Source organism: Lissotriton vulgaris, chromosome 5, assembly GCF_964263255.1.
Source record: "Lissotriton vulgaris chromosome 5, aLisVul1.2, whole genome shotgun sequence".
Lineage (NCBI taxonomy): Eukaryota > Metazoa > Chordata > Amphibia > Caudata > Salamandridae > Lissotriton > Lissotriton vulgaris.
The window spans coordinates 1,186,502,363-1,186,523,190 of record NC_141693.1 but is presented as its reverse complement, the minus strand read 5'-3'; the positions used below and the strand labels follow the sequence as shown (position 1 = coordinate 1,186,523,190).

At 46.0% G+C, this 20,828-nt stretch overlaps 1 protein-coding gene across 9 annotated transcripts in view; it reads right to left on the bottom strand.

Moving 5' to 3' along the window:
- LOC147712238 (scavenger receptor cysteine-rich domain-containing protein DMBT1-like) overlaps positions 1-20,828 on the bottom strand; it is a 685,888-nt gene that overhangs the window by 593,850 nt on the left and 71,210 nt on the right. For 5 of the 9 annotated variants that reach the window (XR_015295985.1, XR_015295986.1, XM_086922971.1 and 2 more), the window contains exon 2: positions 9,508-9,592. Coding sequence is in view for 6 of the 9 variants with exons in the window: in XM_086922971.1 (XP_086779097.1) it covers positions 9,508-9,592 (85 nt within the window). In the remaining 3 variants the exon portion in view is untranslated. The remainder of the gene's footprint in view (positions 1-9,507; positions 9,593-20,828) is intronic. The other 4 variants (XM_086922975.1, XM_086922976.1, XM_086922977.1 and 1 more) reach the window with 1 other exon arrangement.

The window sequence follows — 20,828 nt, the reverse complement described above, 5'->3', positions numbered from 1 at the left end:
TGTTTTTTGTAAACTGAAATAAAGTGCACAGTTATTTTGAAAATCAAAAGGCTGCTGTATTTTAAGCCGTGAATTATTAGCTGTCAGGGTGATCAAATCGTTGGTGGCCAAGAATAGCAAGTTAAATCAAGATTTCTGTTGCAAATTACAAAATGTGTGCTAATGCTGATAAAACATATTGAGCTACTCAAGTTTCCGGAGCAACCTTGGTGTGAGTGGGTGGGAGTTTATGCTGGGCCTTGCCACCATAGCAGGGAAGTCTTACTTTCGACGTATATTTACAGTCACAATGATTGGTTCTGGTACCAATATGTTAATATTCTGGAACTAGAGGGGTTTGGGTGCCCACAGAAAAAAGATATAGAGTACTGTCTTTTCTGAAGATGAATACTATTCATATTGTATGTATGCAAGAGTCACACCACTCTGACATAGAAGGCAGCAGGTTGGCTAGAAAATTGAAGTGGCAGGTTTACTCTGCTACCTACTCAACATTTCTCAGGGGACACCTGTGATGTCTCACATATAAGTAAATATGAACAGAAAACGTGGTTAGCAGAGGTACTGTTTAATAAACCTTAGCCACGAACAGCCCCAGCCAAACTGCCAGGAATCTCGAACTGTACATGTCAGCTAGAGAACTTTATACACATATAATTCCACATTCTGTGGAGAACATTGGAATGAGAATACAAAGCTTACCATTACAACACCTTATTTGGAAAGCACCTGGGACCCGCTTTGATCTGAGGTACATGAAAGCTGATGTTGGGGAGTGGTTCCTACTCGTACAGGGTGGACTTGATGGTGTGGAAATGGCCGTTATGAATACTTAAGGATCCAACATTGACGATGCGCAAGTCTTCCCCAAAATTCATGAAGTTATATCACTGGCACTAGACAGTTTGGTAGTCTAGGCTGGTGATTTCAATTGTGTCTAGACAGTGAGCTGGTTAGACACCCCTCTCACACAAACATTAAACAGCAGATGACACTTTCACTACACAAAACGGTCATTAACATGTGGTTCTGTGACAAATGGAGGGCGACTCATCCCCCTGTGAAAGAATTCACTTGCTATTCTCCTGCTCATACAACATACACCAGGTTAGATAGCATATTATTGTCAGACTCATTGGTGAGGAGAGTGCCCATATGAGCCCACTTATTGCATTATCTTTTTGAGCATGCCCCGGTGCTGTATGAAATTTGCTGGGAGAATACACATTGATTACCAATGGGATAAAGACTTTGTCGAGAGAATCTTCAAGACGTAGTAGGAAGGGAGATAATGGCAGGGGTTCTCTTGGATTACTTTAAAATTGTTCCACCACACTCTCTTGTGAAACAGAATAGGAAGCAATAAAAAGGTGATTCAAGGGCACTGTGGGATAGGCTAGAGAAATATACCTTAAAATTGTACCCTAAAATTCTCTACAGGGAGGGTGATACTTCCCGACAATCATTAGCTTGCATCGTCAGACAAGAGACTCCCTGCTCCCTCGTACTCCACATTAAGGATTCTCTGGGACAGGATATATGCACCCAGAGTGGTATCATTGATGCACTTAAGACTCACCTAAAACAAGTCCATCACAGCCCTCATCCCCCTGATCAAGATTGTATCATCACATTTCCGAATACCATATCCCTACCACAACTGAATGAGGAGACAATTATTGATTTGGAGGCAGAACTCAATTTGGAGGAGGTTCAAGCGGCACTCCACCAGCTGCCCAGAGGAAAGGCACTAAGTGGCGATGGCTTCCCTGCACAGTTTTACCAGGCATTCTCTGCTTCCCATACCCAGCACTTATTAGAAGTGTCCCTGGTAGGTAAATACTCAGGTGTACTGCCTGAGTCCGCTGGCACAAGGGGTACATATCTTTGTTGCTAAAGCCAAGGTCAGATAGTTCGGAAACCAGTCAATAAGCATTCAGTCCATGATGACCAAAGCAGGGTCATACCTGGTCATAGCACTTCTAGGAACCTCTGGAGATTAACACATATTTTGCATGAGGTGGAGAGTAGGACGGACAAGCTCTCAATAGATATTGCCAAAGCCTTTGATACAGTGGATTGGCATGCAGGTGCTGGGAGCTCTTGGGTCTGGCCCTCATTTTTGCTCCTGGATGAAACTATTATACACAAACACTACTGCCAAGGTGAGAGTTATCAAACTATGCTTTGAAAGCAGGTTTACTAGCAGAGGGAAAGAATAGGGCTGCTCACTTTCTCCGCTCCTTTTTGCCCTTGCATTGCAACTCATTGCTATTTGGATTCAGTAGGAGATGGATCCCTTGGGGTTTGATGTAGGGGATACTACTCACCTAATGTTTCTTTATGTAGATGGCTCCCTTTTTTGCACCTACCAGCACTACCTCCCTCTGCTGCTCTTAGATAGGTTTTTGGGGATGATCTTTAGTCTCTGGATTAACCACAAAAAATTGCTTCACTTCCCACTGGGTGTTTTACAGTTTCAGCCCCCTGAGTCTTTGCAGGTCTTCCCCCTCCACTGCTAATTCGATAAATTATGCTATCTGGGCATGATGGTGGTGCATACTACACAGACATGCTAACAACACAATATTATCAGGGTGGTGGAGGGCCTCTGATCCTCCATCCAATTTTGGAACACTCTCCTAGTCTCCATCATGGAGCATGTAGCAATCTCCAAAATGGTTCTTTTGCCATGATGCCTTTACCGTATTTGACCGTCCCCCTCCAGATATCTTCAACACACCCTACTTACCTCTTTCATATAGGCAGGGGATGCATGTAACCAGGAAGGAATAGCAGTTCCAAATCTGGAGCAAATACTGTTGGGTTCACAAATTCATCGTGCAGCATACTAGCTCACGGAAGGAGATAACTGGGAGAAGAAATTATTGATGGATTTCTCTAGTGTCTTCAGATCCTGATAGGGGGAGGAAGAGGTGAGGACCGCATGCCGTTCCTGGTCCTGGCCAGCCAAACAGTCATGTGCAATTTGCATGTACCCCACCAGGCTGCATTACACAGACTGGTGAGGAACATGCACAGGCTTCCTGTCCCCATCAGAGCACAGAACCACAGCGCTCAGGCCAATCACAACGCTGCATTGCAGCGTTGTGATTGGCTCAGGGTGCATCTTTCTGCTGCCCGGGACTGTAGACCGGATAAAGGAATAGGACCAGGGCCGGACTGGCTACCGGGCAGTTGTGTGTCCTGCCGAGCAGGGGGATGCTTTCGTTGATGTGGACCTGTGTGTGCAAAACGAAATTCGTTTTGCTTTTTTTTTTTCAAAGCGCACGCACGTCCCCATCAACAAAATAAGCCCAAACAACAGAGAAATTATTCCCCAGCTCGGCAGCACACACAACTGCCCGGTAGCCAGTCCGGCCCTGATGGGGACGGAGGCAAGGCAGTGGCCGGCGGTTTCAGGTAAGTTCTTTTTCCTTCATTCCAAGCCCCCTTGCTTCCTCTGCCACCGCCGCCCCATTACCCCTGTCTGGTAGCAGCCGCTACTGGTGATTTGCTATATTATCCCTTTATATCTTTTAGATAAATTAGATAATGCACCCCCATCTGGATCACTGACATTTTTTGAAGAGTTCTGTGACCAAATATCTTTAAGATAAATTAGATAATGTACCCCCAGCTGGATCACTGGAATTCTTTGAAGTGTTCCGTAACCATATATTGTTGGGTTTTCCCTCTACACTTTCCCATCTCCCTACCAAGCATGCTTACTGGGCAGGGAGAAGTTTGTCAATGCCTATTCATTTATTTATATAGACGTCTGCCCTCCTGTACCTTCATGGTGAAGTCAGAGTACAAAGATATTGTGGATCCCTCATATTGTAGATCTCCTTTTTCTCTAGCTTGCTTCAAACTTGCATCCATATCTCTATAGTTCAACAATTTTGCAATCACTGGGTGCGGTGGGGACACAGGGGAGGTCTGGGGCCAAGTGAGCAATGAGTCCGCTCAACTATGAATATCTCTGAGAAGTTTTCTCGACCCAGTAGCGTGACAAGGAGTTTCTCTATGAACACTTCCATGTTGCCTGTTGTTGTGTATTTCAGCAGGCCCATTATACATATGCTACTCCTCCTTGACCTAGCATCTAAGTCCTCTGCCTTATCCTGCAACACAGTGAGGATTTTGTCCTGCTGCCTTGGGACTGTATCGGCTTCCGATTGCGCCTCCTCCACCTTCGACACGTCTCTCGGCCATGTCGATTGGTTCTGCATGTTTAGCGAGGCGCTCCGACATTCTATCCATTCGGTATGCTAGAGTGTCTATTTTCCCATCAATCGTTACTAAGATTTTCTGCATTGCTTTTAGGATCTGCCTGCTATTGCCAGTCACCTTTACAGGCATGTCTGCTGTCTGCTCCTCAGGAGGCATAGAACCCTCTGCCTCTCTGTATCTTGATTTGCGCTGCTCAAATTGTAACTTAGGTTGTGATTTATCCACCTTTCCCATTTTGATTAGAAGGTGGGGGGGTGTGGGACTTGCTCTACTGCCCTTCCCGGTTGCTTCAGGTGCCGCTCATAGGACCGGGGGTACAATGCAACTCTGCACAATGACAGCTCGAGTCCAGGGCTCAGATCAGTAGGGCACACCAGACCGCCTAGGGTGGACTCTGCTCTGAAGATATTCAAGTGTTAGGGCGCTTCAGAGGGCAGAATGGGAGCCTGCACAACCACGGTGTGTGCCATTATTCAACTGGGCCCTTATAGCTTGAGACACATTCGATGTGGATTGACCTGTGGGAGCCTCCCTTTGGTGCATATAGGGCCCCGCGGATCAGCAGCATAGGTTAGGGATCACACGTGCACTCCGCTATGTCCACAGTCCCCAGCTTTCTTTGGGTTTAGTGCTTCTTCTTGCCTTCACAATATGGGTTCTTCTGCCATCTGTACGTTACAATAAGGAGGCTATTGCCCTCCCTATGCAGCAGCAAGCCGCTATAAATGGGGCTGTCGATCATGGAGCATTGCAGTCTTAGCCTCAAGGCAGATGCACTCGAAGACATTCTAAGCTCAATCCGTCTTGCGGGGCAATGACGTTGGTAGAGTTAATGCAGGTGTGTTGACGGCTGTTGACCAGGCACACTCTTATCTGGCACCTCGGTGTTGCTTAACCCCGCCTTCGGCACAGGGATATAATTGGGCAGCTTAATTTCTTACTTGGTTTCTGCAGCGCTGTCAACTTACTGTGGATTGCACTCACATCTCTGGTCACAGGCTTGTGCTCTGCTGTGCAGCTGCTGTGTCGCCGGACTGCGTCTCTGCATTGCAGCCAGCACAATACGTTTCCTTTGGGCCCAATAGCCATCTGCTGACCCACTTTTATGCCTGGGGGTGATCATCACTGCCATTGTCGGGCACTGGCTGTGCAGTCCTCAGGAGCCTCCCCAGATCTTTCAGTTCCAGCCTTGCGCAGCGAGGACCCAGTGGGTGCGGCAGCCACTGCACGCCGATGCGCAAGGCCGGGAAATAGTCCTCTTCGTCTTCGTTCTCCCACTGCACCCAATCTGCGGACTCCAGTTCACAAAACCATCACACAGCACTAGCGATATTCGTGCCTCAGGGCCGGATGCGCATGAGGCACCTGGATGTCAGGATAAATTACGGATTTTAGTGATGGCTCACGGAGCGCGTCCAGAACACGGCCATTTTGTACTCCCGCAAGCTTCGCCCCTCCCTCTTTAAGTGTGTTGTTACATAGCCATTCTAATGCTGGGCGCCAGATGTCTTTGGTTCTGGAGGCTACAGGTATTAGTTCTTAGAATATTGATAGTTGAGCCTTACAAAAAGTGATATCTTGCAGCCAGACTTTGACAGATGGGGTGGTGGGTTTTCCCCAGTGCATGGCCACTATGCGTTTTGTCAGCAGCAGTAACATGGTGTGTAAGAATCGGGCCCTCGCCGGGGTGTCCTTCATGTATCCCAATATGCCTAGTATCGGTGTGAGGTCAGCTGGTATCCCCAGGATCTCCCAAATTGTGTTGAATATAGCCAGCCAGTATCTCACTATGGAAGGGCAGTTCCAAGCTAAGTGCAGAAATGTTGCAGGTTTAGTCCCGCATCTCCAGCAGCTCGCATTGGGTCTTAGTCCCATATGATGTAACTCGGCGGGGGTTCTATAAAATCGATGCAGAAATTAAAAAAATGGATCAATCTCAACTTGTATTTAGGAGACAGCATCTGCAATTGGCCGCAGCAGTATTTCCACTGCTCCTCAGACAGTGGAGGGTTCAGTTCAGTGTTCCAATCTGGTATTGCTTTAGGCCTTGTCACTGGAGATGTGGTTTGCATGGTATTGTATAGATGTGTAATAAGCTTGCATGGCGACAGGCCAGTCAGCATATGTTCGAGAGCATGCAGTGTGGGCTTGGGGTCAAGGAAGGTGGTGTGCACCCATTGGTTCGCCGCATGTATGTGATGATACAGAAACATCTCTGCAAACCTAAGCCCAGCTCCCCCTCCCCCGTTGGGGGAGGACGAAAGCTGCCCCCGAGGTCATCAAATGTGTTCATGCCTTACTGTCGCACGAGAGCCACACTTCCTGTGTCAACGAGTGGGTGGTACGTCTGGGTTGTGTACCAGGGCCACAGAGGGGGCGTGCAATAGCTCCAGTTTAGCTCTCTTTCTCTGGTCCTCCCAGCTCCACCGTAATATCTCTACTGTGTCATCCTGGGGATGGGTATATGGCTGATAAATTGCTACCGGGACGGGGGTCAGCGCCACCCTGTCTATATCCACTGCAACATGAGGCTGGAATGGGATAGGATTAATCCAATAGTGGAAAAACTGGGCCTGTGCACACTAGGCATGCAGCTGGACATCCGGGGTGCCCAGCCTGCCTTGCATCAATGGGAGGGTTAAGAGTTCCCACGATATTGAGGCCTGCTTCCCGGCCCACACCAAGGATACAATCAGGGAGCACATTGTTTTAAAAAAAACTTGTGGGAGAGGTAAATTTATGAACAAATATAAAAATGTGGTTGTGGAACCATTTTTGCCATTGCCATACGTCCCGCCACAGAAAGCAGCAGTCTAGCCCAGATCTGCAACTTGTCCTCCAGCCATATCACAGCCCTCCTATAATTCACATCCCACAGTTCTTGCAGGTTTCTGCTCAGGCAGAGGCCCAGGTAGTGGACAGGGCCTTCTGAGATGAAATTCCAGCAAGAAGAGCGAGGTGTCTTTAGTTAGTGGAAACAGGACTGATTTTGCCCAGTTTATTTGAATACCAGACAACCCCCCAAATTAGAGAAGCTCCTGCAATACAGGGTGTAAGTTGTCTGCTGGGTTATTAGTGTATAAGGTTATATCGTCCGCGTACATTCATATGATCAGTCCCCTGGTGGTGAAACCTAGACCCCTTGCTGCATGATGTTGCCTAAGTCACGCAGCCAGGGCTCCTTGGCTATAGCGAATGACAAGGGGGATAGGGGGCATCCCTGCCTTATGCCTTGGGTGATTTTCAGCAGTGGGGAAACCAGTCTGTTTAATCTAAGTCTGGCAGTAGGGAGAGTATATAATAGTTTTATCTGGTTGATATATAATGGGCTGAAACTCAATCTTGCCAATATAGTGAACAAATAGGGCCACTCTAGCAAATCAAAGGTCTTAGTCGCGTCTAGAAGCACAGCCAAGGTGGAGGAGTGTGGCTCACTGATTAGAGCGGCAGACCCTGATGCAGAGGTCTGGCCCGGAACCAGGGTTCAATTCCCAACGTGGCAGGGTCCTGAGCCCAAAAATGTCCACAGGCTCGATAATTCTCGCCTCGGTGCCTACTCTAATCATGGGGTCCCACGCTGCAACTCTGGGCAATAGCTTGCTTAATCTCCACTATGGCGGCCCACCCGCTGCGGGATGCCTAGCTTTCACCTTGGGGATGCCCAGTTGGGGTTATCTCACAGGGAAAAGCCAGGACGGGTTCCCAAAGCAAGCACCTTGATGCCTTCGGGTGATACGTGCGCTATATAAGTTGCAATACAAGGCCAGGGAATGTGGATCGAGGTAATGCAGCACAGTAAAGAACGTGCATAAAGTTGTCTGCTGTGGATCTTCCCTCATTGACGGGGGAGACTGCCTGTCTCTAGGGCTTTCCCATAAAGCGTTAGCAGCTGGGGTGCCAGTAGATCCACGTAGTTCTTATAGAAGGCTGCCACCAGCTTTCTGAACTCGGAGCATTATGAGGGGGCAGGCTGTTTATTGCTTGTATAATGTCTTCTTTATTAAAGGGTTCCTCTAAATAAGCCCTATGTGCTCTGCCCAGTCAAAGCAGTTGTAAGGACTACAGATAGGCCTTCTGGAGTTGTGCACGAGGATGAGGTGTATAAAGTGGTGTAGAATTGAGTAAACTGATCAAGGATTTCTTGGGGGACCCTTACCGGTACGCGTCTAGTATCTCTGTAATGAAAGTGGCATTGTTTGGCGTACACAACATATGAGTCAATGTCTTGCCGGGCCTGTCCCCCTCTCCATACCTTCTTGCTTGGGCAAATTTCCCATGAATTTCACTCTCTCTGCGCCTCCTCTTCATATTCTGAGACTTTAGACCTGATTTTGCCAACTGGCTTGGGTAGTCAGAGCTGAAATATTTCAGTTCTAGCTCCCAGATGTCTGTCTCCAATTTCCCGAGGGAGTTTCTAATGGATTTCAGAACACCGGCCTGTCTGGAAATACACTTCCTGCAGGTCACAGCCTTGAAGGCCTCCCACAGAGTGGCCTGAGTGAGGCGAATAATCAACCACACGGTGCTTCCTAAGTGTTGGCATTCTTTTTCTTTTTCTCACATTATCAATGCTTCCAGGGCTATGTTCATCAGCCTCTGCCCTTTGTAATGCGCTCCAGAACTGGGGAGCAATGGGCCTTACGAAGAGAGTGTTGCTTATGCTTCTGAGCAGCGCTTCCACGGTGCCAGTGAACTCTTTCTGTCTCGTTTGGCCATTTACTTTGAGAACTGAAATTGCATACAAACTATATAAAAAAATTAGAGTAAGAACCCCACTTTCCCACTTCCCCTTTTGGTTTGTGAGTGAAGATAACATGAACCTGTGTGCTGATGGTGCCCTGGTGGCTGTTGTGACATCACTAGTTACCTGTGATACATTATTACTAGCGATTAGTGACATTTTATTGCGTTGACATACACGCAGAAGGACATTCAATAGCATGCATAACAAAACTAATCTCATCTTTGAGACCAGAAAGCCTAGTCCTATTTTGTGAAAGGCCCTTTGCAAGAGACATTTATAAAACTGGAAAACTTAACAAATTATATTGAAGTGAGCTATAGACAATGTAAGCACCTCATCTGAAATCGGAAAGTGACATATATGGATTGATATACTATTTCAGTGGGCCATAATCAACACTCAAAGCGGTCCTGGGCTGATCGTGCAAATGAAATTGCGGTCCAAAGCCCATAAACCTCAAGCTGAACCCTGTAGTATTGATCATCGTTATTAAATGAAAACATATGCCAGTGGATTAGTAGGCTCACCTGGTCCAATTTTGTTGTCAGAGTCTTCAGGGGCCTTTGGAGCTGTAGAAAAACAAAATGGAGGAAATGTTAGATTCAATCGAAGCTGCTGCTCATGTCCACACTGCAATAATGACAGTGCAGGGGACAGGGACATTACACAAAGGATGCAACTTGTTTGCAAAATATGTTGCGATTTCGACCACCTGTAGCATAACTGCTTAATAATAAGCCTGCCCCCCCCCCAAAAAAATAGTCTACAGGTTTAACCCCTGCCCTGCTTATGAAGGAACTGTGCCGTCATGAGCCACGGGCAGCGTGTGCTCATGACGGCGTGGTTCCGCCATGCTGCGGCCGCTCCGCCCACACGCCACTGATTCCCCACATGTGCGGGAGACTAAGTGAGTGGGCCGAGTCGTGCAGAACCACGCCGTCATGAGCACAGCTCGCCCGTGGCTCATGACGGCTGGGTTTTGTCACGAGATTGGTAGTACCGTAATTGAAGCATGAAAATCATTGAATAAGAATAAAATATACAACGCACAAATTAAATTCAAGGAATTTTTATTGATCAAATTCAAAGAACGGTTTCTCCAGAGTACATTGAAGGGACGCTGCTCCCGAGGGAAACAGCGCTAACTTGCATTTTACCGACCCTCAGCACAGGGGATTTTACTTCAAAGCACCACACAACTTACAAACAGATCTCATCTTAATTCAACTCCTGTGCGATTTCCACATTCCACTTATTGGACTCCACATCATGGTATGCGGCACATGACAGGCTTACTAGATTACATATTCTTTACCAACAAATGTCTTAGGACTGGGGGTATTTGGTAAGGTGGGACGCCTTGCTGACCGAGGAGCACTTTTGTTTGGGACTGACTTGCCTGCCTGCCTGTAAGCCTACTGCTCGCGGAACCCGCTTCGCGGGTCCCGCATCGTGCTGAAGACATCTGCAGCAGTCTAAAGGTTTGGAGGGCCAGCGGAGGGAAATCTTTGCAGGGGCTGCGAGCGGCGAGCGCTCACGGAGGGACTACTAATCCCAGGAGCGCCCGCCAGCCCTGAGGACCAACACCTGGGCCGCTCTCCCCGACCCCTCCCACCTTTCCATCGAGCATTTAAGCAGCACTCCCTGGACCTGTGAGTGGGACGCCTTGCTGACCGAGGAGCACTTTTGTTTGGGACTGACTTGCCTGCCTGCCTGTAAGCCTACTGCTCGCGGAACCCGCTTCGCGGGTCCCGCATCGTGCTGAAGACATCTGCAGCAGTTTAAAGGTTTGGAGGGCCAGCGGAGGGAAATCTTTGCAGGGGCTGCGAGCGGCGAGCGCTCACGGAGGGACTACTAATCCCAGGAGCGCCCGCCAGCCCTGAGGACCAACACCTGGGCCGCTCTCCCCGACCCCTCCCACCTTTCCATCGAGCATTTAAGCAGCATACCCTGGACCTGTGAGTGGGACGCCTTGCTGACCGAGGAGCACTTTTGTTTGGGACTGACTTGCCTGCCTGCCTGTAAGCCTACTGCTCGCGGAACCCGCTTCGCGGGTCCCGCATCGTGCTGAAGACATCTGCAGCAGTCTAAAGGTTTGGAGGGCCAGCGGAGGGAAATCTTTGCAGGGGCTGCGAGCGGCGAGCGCTCACGGAGGGACTACTAATCCCAGGAGCGCCCGCCAGCCCTGAGGACCAACACCTGGGCCGCTCTCCCCGACCCCTCCCACCTTTCCATCGAGCATTTAAGCAGCACTCCCTGGACCTGTGAGTGGGACGCCTTGCTGACCGAGGAGCACTTTTGTTTGGGACTGACTTGCCTGCCTGCCTGTAAGCCTACTGCTCGCGGAACCCGCTTTGCGGGTCCCGCATCGTGCTGAAGACATCTGCAGCAGTCTAAAGGTTTGGAGGGCCAGCGGAGGGAAATCTTTGCAGGGGCTGCGAGCGGCGAGCGCTCACGGAGGGACTACTAATCCCAGGAGCGCCCGCCAGCCCTGAGGACCAACACCTGGGCCGCTCTCCCCGACCCCTCCCACCTTTCCATCGTCCTGTAGTCCACGTGTCCTATAATTGCCATTTGTACTCCCGCAGCGCGGGAGAGCGCGCGGGAGAAGCCCGGGACAAGGGCGGGACCGTCTGTGGCCGTCCGGGGCCGGTAGAGGCCGGGCTGGGCCACATCTCTAACATTATTCTCCCCCTCATTTTAACTATTGGTCTGTATAGTACTATTTAATGTAATTGATATTTTGTTTATTTGGCTTTGCTATTTAAATTAACCAAAGTGCCTAGTTTTAATCCAGGTTGTGATTTTGCATAATCCAGATTTTATTTGGGATACTTTCACACTATTGACTGTATATTTCTGTGACTGGTGTTAATTGTATCTCGCTTAAATTTAATAATGACTTTAAGATCGGGTAAAGAAAGACAAGTCCAGGTTTCCACCTCTAATGGTACCTTTTCAGGGACTATTGATCAGTTCTTTAAACGTTCCACAGCTATATTGGAGAAAGAGATCGCATTAGCAGAAAAACGGCTCTCGCTGGACATAATTACAGGCAAGCGATCCTCTCTTGGGAGAATTAACGAGGCTGTCTCCCCTGTTCCACTCTCTGTGTTAGATTTAGATAGCGACGTTGTTAATGCAGATCTGGGATCTGTAACTGTTCCTGAGACCCAAACCGCAGAGTTAGTAGAGTCTGGTCATGATAGCCGACTTAACACTGCACATGATAATTTGTTAAATGGTGGGACTATCTCTTTAGACCAGTCTGTAGAGAAATCAGGTCTCTCGGATTCTCCAAATCTCAACATTACCAAGGACCGAACGAATTCCCTCTCTGGTTTACAATGTTCACCCTTGCAGAATCCTGGGAAACGTAAAAGGATAGATTCTCCCGTCTTAGAGGCACACAGTGAGGACATAGGAATTGTGCCTGATTCTCCAACTCAGTCGGTTAATGCAACTGAGGTTATCCAAACAGAAGATCATAATACCGTAATTAGTATAGTGGAGGGAGTATTTCTGGCTAAGATAGAGTTGTTACTTAAATACCTACTCTTACCTCTATTTGAGAGAACAAGACTTTTAAACACTAAAATGGACTCCTTAGAGTTGCTGGTGAAAGATAACATAGCTACCTCCAACAGTATCCTCGCTAGTTCAACTTTTAAAGGAATGATCCCCCCTGTTCTGCCCCTTTCAAAGGTTAACCTGGTGAATAGTAAAACAGGGGGTATTAGTACAAAAGAGGGACCATCTGTGCCCAAAGTCCAACAGAAAGCTACTGTATCTAACCCCAAGAAAATAACTTCTACTGAGGTTGCTCCCAAGTCTAAGGCTGCTAAACCACCCCAGGCCAAGAAAAACCCTATTCCCCCTAGTAATCAAAATCAAAGCTTTGGTCCAAAATCTAAACCTATTCCAAGGAGACAATGCGTGAACCTTCCACCAGAGTCACAGCCGTATACCATCATCTTAACTGGCGTGGCCCCTCTTGATGATGGCAAGAGAGAAACGCACATGGACCTATATAACAAGGTTATTTTTTGGCTTAACAAAAACCGCCCTCTTCCACCTAACGTAAAGCCGGAAATTCTTAATGTAAGAAGAGTGGATTGGGTAGGCTTTAACAAGAAAGATCTTGAGGGGGATTGTGTGGTAATAAGTTTTAGAGAGCCATGGGTGGCAGAACTCATTAGTAGAGAACCAAGATTCGGTAGAGTGGGGGATGTGCAAACCCTATTGTTGAATTATTTCTACCCTGCTTTATATTCAACTAGACCTCAAACTCCGTTTCATTATCCTAGTAGAGACAGGCAAAGAGAGAGATTCCCTTTTGACACTTCTATTTTTCCACTGTTTCATCCACGTCTTACAAATCGGTTCGCTCCACTGTCCGGCCTGGAGGGCGTGGATTGACTTAATAAAGAACCACCTACTCGGGGGTTGACGGAGGAGGTAGGGAATTACCCTACTATCTCTTCTTTGTCTCCCAGGGCAGAGATAACTTTAGGGACCCGTAGAAATGCTCAAGTGGTGGTAGGAAGGGAAACACCCCAAAATGTATCTACAAGACTCTCTACCTGTGGAAGAACAGTGAAATCCTCTATCAACCTGTTAGCAGATCCCACTCATTCCCTTGAAGTCTTGTCATGGAATATAGCGGGACTAAAGGGGAAAATGACTGGGGATGACTGGGGCTCCTTTGTGGATACCTATGATATAATTATTCTGCAGGAAAGTTGGACCACTGAAGCCATACATCGGGCTGGTTACCTTAACTATTATAAACCAGCATGCAAAGGTCCCAAAGGACGTCCTTCTGGTGGTCTTGTCATTTGGATTAGACAATCCTTGGCAATTACAATTACTACTGTTCCCACCTCCAGTAATGATATTTTGGCCTTAAAACTTTCTGGTAAAAACAACCCGGATCTTTTTTTGATAAATATATATGCAAGAGGGCAACCTGGTGGGAAACCCATGAAAACGGCTAGTGACCTGGATTCCTTACTGTATGAAATTTGCAGAGAAAACTGTGTCATGGTGGCAGGTGATTTTAATTGTTCCTTCGAACCTTTCCCTACCCTTGACAAAGATGGGTATGGGGAAATTGATTTAATTTGGAATATTCCATATCTATCTATTCCCCCAATTAAAAAAGTTACAGAGGCCGCTATGCAGTGGTTAGGCCTTTGCCTTGAATGGGACTTGCGAGCTGCCAACGGCAGAACTAAATCTGACCAGATGGGCAAGGTCACTTTTGATAACTCTATGCACTCTAGTCGTATTGACTATTTTCTAATCAGTATAGAGTATTGGAAAATCCTAGAGGACATGGAAGTAGTTACACGACCAGAAAGTGACCATAATCCCTTGGCAATAAAATTATCATTGAATGAGGGATTGAATGGGGTCTTACCAACATCCATTACCACAGCCGAGGCCATTCTTACTAATGATTGTAGAAGGGTTCGATGGGCTAGGTTTTTAGATAATCCTGCCACCATAGACGAGATTGCAGTAGAGGTCTTAGCTGCCACTGATTTGATGGTTCGCATACTTAATGCTGGCACTTCTTTGGAACAAATAGGGACGATTCATGACTCCCTTTTTAATAAAATTAAAACCTTTTTTAATAAACCTGTAAAGGGGAGAAATAATGGCCCTGCTCCAAAGAACAAATGGTATAATAAAGCCTGTCGCACTGCCCATAGTTCCTTGTTAGACGCTATTAAATCCAAGCTGGTCACTGACATAAGATTAGCTAGGGTTAATTATAAGAGAGCTCTCAAAGATGCTAAAATAAACTGGGACGATCAGCGTTGGTCGGACCTATACCAAGCAAGCTCCTCTTCCAATCAACAAAAATTTTGGGAGGTTGTGAGATGGGGAGGATCTGGGGATCAGAAAATTCCAGTCAATCATGTGCCAGCCGAACAATGGGTCAAGCACTACGCGACGCAGTTCAGTAACACGGAACGGATCTCCCTATCTAGGGAAGATGCCAGTGTGCTGACTGCAGAGCTTTTGCCCGATCACATTGTCTTCACTGAAATGGAAGTCGTTGCTGCTCTAAAACGAGTTCAGAATGGTAAAGCCCCCGGCATGGACTGTGTCCCAGCAGACCTTTTTAAGTACGATCAAGTACACTGGGTCCTGTATATAACTACCCTGGCTAATGCAATAGCAAGAGGAGCTAGTATTCCAAAGTCGTGGAAAGGGGCAGAGATCTTGCCCGTGTACAAAAAAGGGGATAAAACTGATGCGGGAAATTATCGCCCCATCAGTCTTATTGACGCCTTACAAAAAGTAGTGGCCAGAATGTTATTAGGGAAAATTGAATCATGGATGTTAGGAGCTGATATTCTGTCTCCAATGCAGGCAGGCTTTAGGGCAAACATTAGCACTGTGGACCAAATATTAAGATTTGTGATGATTTATTGGAAAACTGTGCACTTGGGGGGTGGCAAGATATTCGCTGCATTTGTAGATCTCAAATCAGCGTTTGATCTGGTCCCCAGAGGTAAGATGTGGGCTGCTCTGAGACGGATGGGTGTTCCACCTGCGCTACTTGAACTTACCATCAGATTGCACGAGGGGAACTTTGCTAGAGTGAGATGGGGTCGTCAGGGCCAGGTTACTGAATCCTTCCCAGTAACTCGTGGAGTGAGACAGGGCTGTGTCCTGGCCCCCACTCTTTTTATACTCTTTATCAATCAGGTGGTTAAGTTCTTGTCAGCTATCCCCACTGATGCCCCATCACTGGGGGGGACTAAATTCCCCCTTTAAATTTTCGCAGACGACACACTTATACTGGCCAAAACACAGAAGGGACTGCAGGCAGCTATAAATAAATTTGTGGACTTCTGTAATGAGAATGATCTAGAAATTAACATTAACAAGACCAAGTTCATGGTGTTTACAAAGAACAAACCGTTGAGGGGTCATGTTACGATGAATGGGTCTACTTTAGAGCAGGTTGAAGTAATGACTTACCTTGGTGTAGTAATGGACTACAGGTTACGCTGGAAAGAGCAAGTTGCGGCGTTAAGTCTGAAATTTGCTCGTTTGTCCGGCTGTTTGGTGAAAGAGCAGCGGTGTTCTTTGACTAAAAGAGTTTTGCCTGCACTTAAAATTTATAGTGCAAAAATTAGATCTGCAATATTATATGGGGCTGATATTTGGGGTTGTGTGGACCTGGTTGTCCTTGAGAGGATCCAGAACAAATTTCTCCGTAACTTAGTTAATCTTCCCCCCTCAACACCTGTATTACCACTCCTTATGGACATGGGTTTTTATTCTATAAAATTCCAAGCTCAGTTTAGGATGGTGGCGTTATGGAGGCGCATTTGGTCTACCCCGGATCTTGCTATGTTTGCTCAAGAACTACAGGACGTCAGAAAGCAACCAGGGGCAGCCGAAATACCATGGCTTAAGCTAATCAGAAACATTCTTACTGGAATGGGTCTTCCCCAGTTATGGTCAGATCCGGGCTCCCATATATTCCCCTCAAAGAAAGATTTCAAACTACTCTTTTGGTCCATGGTGAAAGAAGAACATGTTGCTCTTTCAGCAAAACCGAATCTGACTGGTCAGTTTCTGCTCTACAAAGCAGTTCCACATACTGAGACCTATTGGGATGTAATTCCTAAAACCTTAGACAGGAAACTCTACCATCAGTTTCGTCTAGGTACACTACCTTTAAGGGAATTCACTAGTGGTTGGTTGAAATCAGAGTCATCCTGCTGTCCTTGCTGTATTGGACACATAGAAACAATAGGTCATTTTTTGTTCGTATGTACTGCCTACCATGAACCACGCCACAAGTGGTTAAAGCCCATCTGTACTAGATTAAAGACCAGGGTGAGCAAGGAAGCTTTATTTATCCTAAAAACCAACACCTCCGAATGGCTATCTATTGGTCTAGCAAAGTTTCTTGGATGGGCTTGGTTAATAAGGATCAAGTCAGTTCGTAATACTATATCTTCAACTTCAACCTGAAACTGAAAAGGCATGTTAATTTTATCATCTCCTGACCAGTATTGTTGTTGCTGCTGTTGTATTTATAATCAAATGTAAGGAAAACATTATTCCTTAGGTCGTCTTTATTCGTATATTTAATTGTGGATTTTAGCAAATCTTTTTAACCAAATTTGTACATACCTTCTCTTATAAGTTATATATATATTTAGGATTATGTCACTCTGATTACACTTACGTTATTCTGATCATATATATTTATGTTTATGATTATGTTATCCTGATGCATGTATATACTTTGTCTTTTATGAAGAAATTTCGAAATAAAGACGTTAAAAAACTGAAAACTGGTAAGGGGGCAAGTACCCACCACAAATAATAACCACAAACAGGGTCAGGGTAAACCCTCAAATAAACTAAATCAACCTGAGGTCAACTCCCTGGTAGCTAGGGCAGAGAGAAGACAGTTTAACATGTGAAGTATGTATGTAGTACTCAAACGTATTCTAATCAAAAGACAACTCAAGAAAAATTCCAAATCAATTTAGAGAAATAGAGTACATTTTATTAAACATAATGCCACAAAACTGTCAAAAATGCAATAAGGGGAAAACGGAGTTATGAATTTCAAAATGGCACCAAAGAGCTTCAAGCGCCAGCTGCAGTCATCTGGCTGTATCTGGCTGTACCTGGCTGGTACCTTGGTGCAAGTTAAGACTGGCCATGATGAAGCATGCGTTGAATACAGAAACCAGGTTTGATTCAGTCAAATGTTTTACCTTCTGACAAATCTCTGCAATGGAAGTCAGAAATGCTCAGGGTGGAAAAGCAGCAGGCTGTGGCCACAGAGGTCTCCACATTATCAGACTGCCACTGGATGAGGTCATGGCAAACTGTTGTCTTTTGGTGGAAAAAGGTCAGAAAGGGAGAACATTTAATTTTGTGCCCGTGGAGATGGCCCCTTGCCACCCAGACACTTTTCCCACCGGTGAAGATTTCTACCTTCAGACTTAACCACTTACTTGGAGTTTAGATTCTTCCAGCGGGACAAGGTTGCAAGCTGTATTTGAAGATAGTTCCACAAGGCCCAATACCTACTCTGTGACATGCTGATTCAGATCCGCTGCTGTAGAGAGGAATCAGCAGGAGCTACGAGGTTCTTTTGCCCAGCAGCGATGCACCTTTGTCAGATCGGCTTGGCAGGTTGGGCTTGCATCTCTGCCAGTTCTCATGGCAAAAAGTTGGGAAAAGATTTCTAAGACTTAGGTTTTAGGATTTATGAGGTGGAGTACACTTTGACACTAGCCAAGTTTACAGGATCTTGGGGCCTCTGCTGGCCTCCAGCAGAGGCAGCAGCAGGGTCCAGGGCAGGTTCAGTTGGAACGGGTCATTTTGGAATGCAGGGAAAGGGCCTTTTGGAACTTGTTGTGCCCCGGTAGCACAAACAGGTTGTCAGACTTATGACCATTGGAATCCATTTCTTAGTACTAGGTTCAAGAAGGAAAGCAGATCCAGGCTTCAGGGTTCTTCCCAGGACACAGACACCTGGTCCAGTTCTCTTCTGTTCTTCCACAGGTCTAGAAAGCGTTCTGAGTAGGATACTGTGGGTGCCACATTTATGCCATAACACCAGACTGTGTGTGGGAGTGACTCCAGGCACCTCCCTGACCAATGGACTAAAACGTCCCAGGGGATAACCCTACCCACTTTTGCAGCAATTTTGTGGTCATTTAAAACCAGTTCTGGAGACAGCTCCTCTCCCCCTGGGCTTGGTGCATGACTGGCTAGAGGACACCTCCTGGTGTTACCTACATTTGCCTGTTACAGGGTAGGCCTCTTTAAAGCTAATTACGATTTTGGGTAGAATGAATATGGTCAGCCTGCCTGAGAAGCAGAACTCCTCCCCACACTCAAGGCCTTTGTCTCAGCACTGTTAGGAAGTTCACACCTCATCAATGGGCCTATTCAGTTCTTTGGTGACAGCTCATGCAATCTACAGGATTTAGGTGGATAACAGGTAAGGCTTTAAAGGCATCTGTTCTCAAATATTTATTGCAAATGTGATGTTGCTAATAAATTTGGCTTATATGAACTTTGCAGTTGTTTCCTAGGCGGAGATATAAATATTACATTAAGCCCCTTAGGCAGTTTCACTTTAGGGACATGTTTAACACTAAACTTCTATATATCCTACTTTTAAATACCATGCACCCTGCCTTATGGGCAGTAAGGCTGACTTGGAGGTAACATTAAAATATTTAAAAAGAGTGTTTGCCTGTCAAAAGCGGTCATTTTGACAAGTCAAATTTGCAGTTTAAACCTGCACAACTGTGCTACATATAGTAGGCCTGCAGTCATGTTTGCATTGTCACTATAGTGGGTGTCAAAATGGTGCTACAGCCAATTGTTGACATTTACCTTAAGGCCAATGGTGCACTCTGTGCACCATATACTAGAAACATATAGGTAAGTTAAAGATACCAATTAGGGGTATGCTAATTTGATCATTTTGAAAGGGAGAGAACAGGCACTTTACCACAGGTTTGCAGGGGTAAAGTGCACGGACTTCTATAGCCAGCAAAAATAGTCAGGGCAAAAATCTGAGGATACACAAAGCAAACAATGGCAATTTTTTAACACCACCATGTTACCATCATAATGGCTGCAGATTTTTCAGCACGCCAAACGTGATTCTTCTGAGTAACCCAATGAGCACTGTGGGCTAGCAATATTTTTCAGAACTTAAAAGTAGGCCCGAGCAAAATGTAAATTACAGTGGTGCAATTTGCATAACTTTGAAAATTATGCATTACACTTGCTACACACAATTCGAGAAACTACGCCATTATCTCGCTTTGCGCAATTACACTCCATTCATGATGTAAAATTACTTTAAAAGTACCATTTACAGTAAAACTTGACTTAAGGATGCATTTAAATCTAAAATACAGACGTTATGCACATAATTTAATGTAATTTTGCTGAAATTTCACATAATTACACAAAAGGAAACTATTCAAATTTCACAAACCCATAATTAATTGGGCATGTTTTATTGTTATACAGGAGGAATTCATAACAATCCCTGGGGCTCTCATTTTGGCCCAAGGAACTGGGTCAATCTCCCTCCCCTTCTAGTTTGGCCAAGAGCTTGGGGTAACAATCAACCAGGATCTCACTATGAAGTCTCAAATCGTGTCAGTAATGTCCACTTGTTTCTTCCATCTGAGGAAAATAAAAAAGATCCTAAGACTAATTACCCTGGAAGCTCTGATTCAGGTGACTCTTGCCATGGTCATGTCCCATACTGATTATGCCAATTCGTTGTAGTTTGGCATCCCTTTATACCTATTAAACGCCTGCAGCTGGTACAAAAACCAGCTGCGTGCATGATTTCCAAACAACCCAGGAACTGCCATGTCCTTCCGCTTCTGAGGAAACTACAGTGTCTCCCGATTTACTCAGCGCTGTGCCTTCAATATCTGTTGCCTCTTTTTCAAATCTCTTAATAGAAGAAGTCCCAAACTTTTGAACAGCCTGTTTACAAGGCATGAACCCAGACGCAATCTGTGCTTGGCCCATGAGCAATTCCTGTCCACTCCCTCATTTAAATTGAAGCGTGTAGGTGGGGCAAGGTATGCTATCATGGCCCCCAAACTTTGGAAATCTCTTCCTTCTGAAATCCGCTTTTGCACCGACATTTTGGGGTTTAGAAAACTCCTTAGAACCTTAGAGCACCTTAGAGATTTTTTATGCATTGGAGAGAATTCTTTAATCAATTTTGTCTTTGTTAGAAAAAAGTACGCCAAATTCTGATCATACATTGGAAATCCTTTCTCCTGTTTTAATGGGAATCCAAGATCTT